Below are 5,262 nucleotides of genomic sequence, written 5' to 3'. Positions count from 1 at the left end.
TATTTACACGAACAAGGAAACATGTGTTCAGTTTTCCGCACGTATACTACAAATTAACTAAAAAAAAAAAACCGGGTACTCAGAAAAACAAAATATTGTTGTATAAACCTTTGATAAACATATAAACTTCGATTGGATATGAACTTATGGTTACATAACGGTGATATTATTCTAAGGTGTCGTACCATTAAGTTTCCTTACATCTTTTAGCAAGTTACCGAAAACTTTACACGTAGTGTAATAATTCTGAACTAATTAATACTGGTAATATGTTAAAACGCAACATGGTCGTGCGTTCGGTATGAAGACACGATCACAAACATTAAACCAATGCAATTTTGCATAAATGCGCGATGAAATAAAGCGATGCTTCTTGCAAACGTTTGGCAGCCATATGCTGGTGAAAGATGCCAGACACCGCGATGGTACGACACCGCCATGTGTCAACATAGGCTGACAGAACAGTAATTTTATTCCACATTCCGAACATACGGACATACATTTATTAAAAACAAAGATTGATACAGTGTTCTCTCTCTCTCTCTCTCTCTCTCTCTCTCTCTCTCTCTCTCTCTCTCTCTCTCTCTCTCTCTCTCCTCTCTCTCTCTCTCTCTATAAAAGTAATCATGCACGTTGCACAAGGATTTTTTTAAGTACTAAGTAAATTAATCATACCAACTACGACTGAAAAACGGAGGAATTCCACATTTCTTCCTGACTAACAAATGGAGTATCAACAAAAAGTTTCTAAAGTACCAACACATTAATATTCACTTATATAAGTGATTTAACGCCTGAATGTCTCGTTAAAATATAAAGACTTCTCAAAAATACAACTGAGTACACACTTCATTATTTTCAATGTCTTACAAGGTGAATTTTCTCGATCCATTCCACATCTGTTGTATAAAACTGCAACTATCTTAATATACAACTATTATTCAATTTAGTTAGGAAGTGACGTATACCGACCATGTGATCAAACTTTTTGTTTTCTTTTTTACTATTTTTTTTTTTTTTTTTTTTTTTTTTTTTTTGCCTTCGCTTTCCGGGACGTGATCACACAACCACATAACTGACATGTTCTACTCAACACCAATACAACATGGTTTCTGTACTCGATAAAAACTTATTTATGTCGGTTCATTATAACGAAGTCATTGTAAATGAAATCTTAGGAAATGCGTTTATAACGATGTTATTATAAATGAAATCTTATGGGATGCGTTTTAAACGCGAATTATTTTTAAAAAATACAATTATTATCTACCAAGAAAACTAAACTGCCAGCAATTCATCTGAAAGGTAGTTTAGCCAAATTTACTCAAGCCTGCGTCAATAACACGAATCATAAAAAAGGATAAGTAGGCCTATATTAAATACCTAGCACACTAAACTGCCAGCAACATATCTGAAACGTAAAGTTTAGCCAAATTTACTCAAGCCTACTTCAAAAACACGAATCATAAAACCAGAATAAGAAGTAGGTCTAAATTGAATGCATAGAAAACTAAACTGCCAGCAACTCATCTAAAATGTAGTTTAGCCAAATCTACTCAAGTCTACGTCAAAAACACGAATCATAAAAACAGGATAAGAAATAGGCCTATATTGAATACCTAGACCAATAAACTGGCAGCAACTCACCTGAAAATGTAAAATTTAGCCAAATTTACTCAAGCCAACTTCAAAAACACGAATCATAAAGAAAAAAAAAATAGGAGAAACTCCAATAGACAAAATTAACTTTTACTTACCTTGCCGACGATGGAGTGGAATATGGAAGGGAAAACGCCCAAGAAAATGCTACACAATAATACGAGTATTGAACCGATAACGGTCATAATCGTCACTTGTTTCATTGGAAGCATTTTGATGATTTCCTAGTCCTAGTGCGCAGATTTATTTGTTTCTGTGTAATTGTCTCTCCTTTTCTATTGCAAACTATCCCTTGCAATTTCCTTTCAGCAATAATGATGCAATCGGACACTTAATAACGTCACAGTAACAGTTATTTTCTTTTTCCTACTTTCTCTCACTCTGCCAAGCTAGACCTATAAATAGAAATTCATTCAACTTTTGTTGACGCAATTTTCAAGTCTTGTCAGGAGAGGAAAAATTATCACTCAAACGATAAACAGATCTTTATGACAAATAAACAAACAATAGTGAATATTTATATATACGATATTTATATTCCCTAAATCAAAACAATAATCCTTCTATCCACACACTGTAACTTCCATCACAGGAAATCCACAATATTTGACACATCAAAACGGAGATTACTTCACTTACGAGACAGCAAAACAGTTTTGTAACAAACGAACACACAAACATTTAACAATAAAAAAAAATAACGTTGAACTACAAGTAATTATGCAGCTAATGAAATGCCGGTCAGTACATCAACCTTCATAATAAGAGTTCAGTGAACGGTACCTATATATGCCACACAGACTTGGCAGATGTTAACCAATTGAAAATGGAATAAATAGTGTTAATGTTTTTTGTATATGTGTCTAGTTTCTTTTGACAGATTTCTATAACGAGAATATCACCCACGAAACAATTAAACACCGTCAGCTATACCAGTTTGCGCACCTTACTCCTGCCGCCGTTGGCAACGTTCTGCCATATGATGTCGGCTGCCGAGAGTCAGACACAAGAAAACGCCACCTACCTGCTCAAACGTCTAATGAGTTGCCAGATTTCAATTTTTAGTTAGCATTTTATATATAAGATATTTTCTTATTATTACCATGACTAAATCAGCTTTGGATTACAGAACTCTAAGCCCTTTTTTTTCTAGTAGCAAGGAATAAGCTAGTACTGTATATGTGAATCGGAAATGCGGATTAATAATTTGACGGCATTGCATAAAATGTAGAGTTGCCAATGACTCCTTTTCTCACCTGCTGGTTCTGCTCTGTCATTGCCATGGTCATGGACAAAATGAAGGTCAACGTCACAATGGATAATTTTCAGAGAATTACATAACAGAAAATGTATGGAAAACATGGCGCTATCTTGCATCTATGGTCTCTCATATTGATTAAATGGCAAAGAGGCTCGGTCTACAGAGAAACAACGACAATTCTTGGAGGTCCGGTCACTTAGGCCAAAGCCTTCTTTTCCCGTTATAAGTCATCCTGATTTTTATCGAGATTGCAACGCGGCGGTTTCGAAACAAAAACATCAAGTAAAATATATAGAAAATATGATCAGTTGTTAGTTGATCAAACGTTTGCAAATTTTTGAGAAATGAGAAACGAGAAATGAGGAAACCAAGGCATTGATGCATTTATATATTTTCTTACGTTCCTGAAAATTTTCTGTTATATAATTGACTCTTTCTAAGTGTAGTAGGTAAGGATACCTCAACGCGGTGAAAAGGTTTGTGTATGGCGACGATCACCAAAGTTGTACTAGTCTGAGTCACCCTTACTAGGTTGGTTTGCTACCAACAATCAGACGAAAATATCTCACTATTACCAATCACAGCTGGCTCGCGTGATGAATACTGGCCAAACCTCAAAGATGACATGACATATCTGAGGCCTTTGTCCTGCATCGAATTGTAAACGGGTGCTTTTGTCCATATTCGGCATGGAAATGTCTCGGCTACTCGTAACTTTTTCAAACACATGTAATACTAATCATGCAGTTCAATCCTTCGGTGCGTGTCTTTTTATATATGGCCACATTCATCCTATTTCACTATTACCTCATTATCCTATCAAGTATAATGAATTTCACTTTGAGACTTCTCGTCTTGAAAGCAGACACTCGTCATCCTAGGAGTTTAGACATGAAACTACGAGAAGAGGATCGTGTGGTTTGACGAAGCATCTGTATTATTATTATTATTATTATTATTATTATTATTATTATTATTATTATTATTATTATTATTATTATTACAAGCTAGGCTATTACCCTAGTTGGAAAAGTAGGATGCTACAAGCCCAATGGCTCCAACAAGGAATAATAGCAGAATGAGGAAAGGAATTAAGGAAATAAATAAACATTAAATGTCGTACTGGTACTACCACCTCCACGATATTTGGAGAAAAGGCAAACTAGAAAAGAGTACTAATCCATTCAAGGAAAACATATTCTTTCCACTTTCTTTTTTGTGACAACAATATCTTATGTAAAAATAGTATTAAATTGGAAACTTATTTGAACAAACTTGACATCCTTAAATTATATAGGCCTATTAACACAGACACACACACATACAGTATATATAAATACTGTGTGTACATATATATATATATATATATATATATATATATATATATATATATATATATATATATATATATGTGTGTGTGTGTGTGTGTGTGTGTGTGTGTGTGTGTGTCTTGCGAACTCTTCACTGTATGAACAACCAATAATTTTTAGCTTTCCTATAAGGCCTACTATTCTACAAGAGTAAATGAAAAACTGAACCGTTGTGCCATTGTCTGTGGAAATTAGTGTTGCTGCAAGATTTTGTGTTGCTCTAAGCTTAAATGAGAAGACAATATAATTAGATTTTTCTCAAATATTATGTTAAAAACTGTTCATTGAATCTATTATCCTCGAGTATTTAGCCAAGCTCTTCCTGATTAGTATCTTAGTATAACGACCGCATCAGTGGTTCAGTTGCGAGGTTATACAGATTATGCTTTAATTTTGGAAGATGATTAAACGAGATTATCAGGAGATAAGGACTTCCACTCCCTACTTTGTGAACAGCCAGATTAGGACGGCACGTGACGTCAGCAATAAGTGACATTTAAAGTTTAAGGTTTAAAGGCTGTCCATGAATGGCAGAGGCAAGGGACAGTGACATTGCCCTAACTAGCAGCACAATTACCGTAGAGACTGAGTTATGTGGTCCTTTGATTGGCCAGGCAGTACTGCTTTGGATCCTTCTCTCTGGTTACGGGTCACTTTCCCTTTGCATACTCATACACCGAATAGTCTGGTCTATTCTTTACAGATTCTCCTCTGTTGTCATTCACCTGACAACACTGAGATTACCAAACAATTCTTCTTCACCCAAGGGGTTAACTACTGCACTGTAATTGTCCAGTGGTTACTTTCCTCTTGGTAAGGGTAGAGGAGACTCTTTACCATAGTAAGCAGCTCTTCTATGAGAAGGACACTCCAAAATCAAACCATTGTTTTCTACTCTTAGGCATTGCCATAGCCTCTGTACCATGGTCTTCCACTGTCTTGGGTTAGAATTCTCTTGCTTGAGGGTACACT

General features: G+C 35.3%; 1 protein-coding gene across 2 annotated transcripts in view; it reads right to left on the bottom strand.

Annotated features, from left to right (window-relative positions):
• LOC137623229 (lysosome membrane protein 2-like) overlaps positions 1 to 2,647 on the bottom strand; it is a 200,195-nt gene extending 197,548 nt beyond the window's left edge. For both annotated transcript variants that reach the window (XM_068353972.1, XM_068353964.1), the window contains exons 1-2: positions 2,605 to 2,647; positions 1,758 to 2,054 (exon numbers count right to left, since the gene is read on the bottom strand). In XM_068353972.1, the coding sequence (XP_068210073.1) occupies positions 1,758 to 1,871 (114 nt within the window). In that variant the 5' untranslated portion in view covers positions 1,872 to 2,054; positions 2,605 to 2,647. The remainder of the gene's footprint in view (positions 1 to 1,757; positions 2,055 to 2,604) is intronic.
• Between the last annotated feature and the right edge of the window lie 2,615 nt (positions 2,648 to 5,262).

Source organism: Palaemon carinicauda, chromosome 2, assembly GCF_036898095.1.
Source record: "Palaemon carinicauda isolate YSFRI2023 chromosome 2, ASM3689809v2, whole genome shotgun sequence".
NCBI classification, from domain to species: domain Eukaryota; kingdom Metazoa; phylum Arthropoda; class Malacostraca; order Decapoda; family Palaemonidae; genus Palaemon; species Palaemon carinicauda.
The sequence above is the reverse complement of the archived record's forward strand: the minus strand, read 5'-3'. Positions and strand labels throughout refer to the sequence as shown.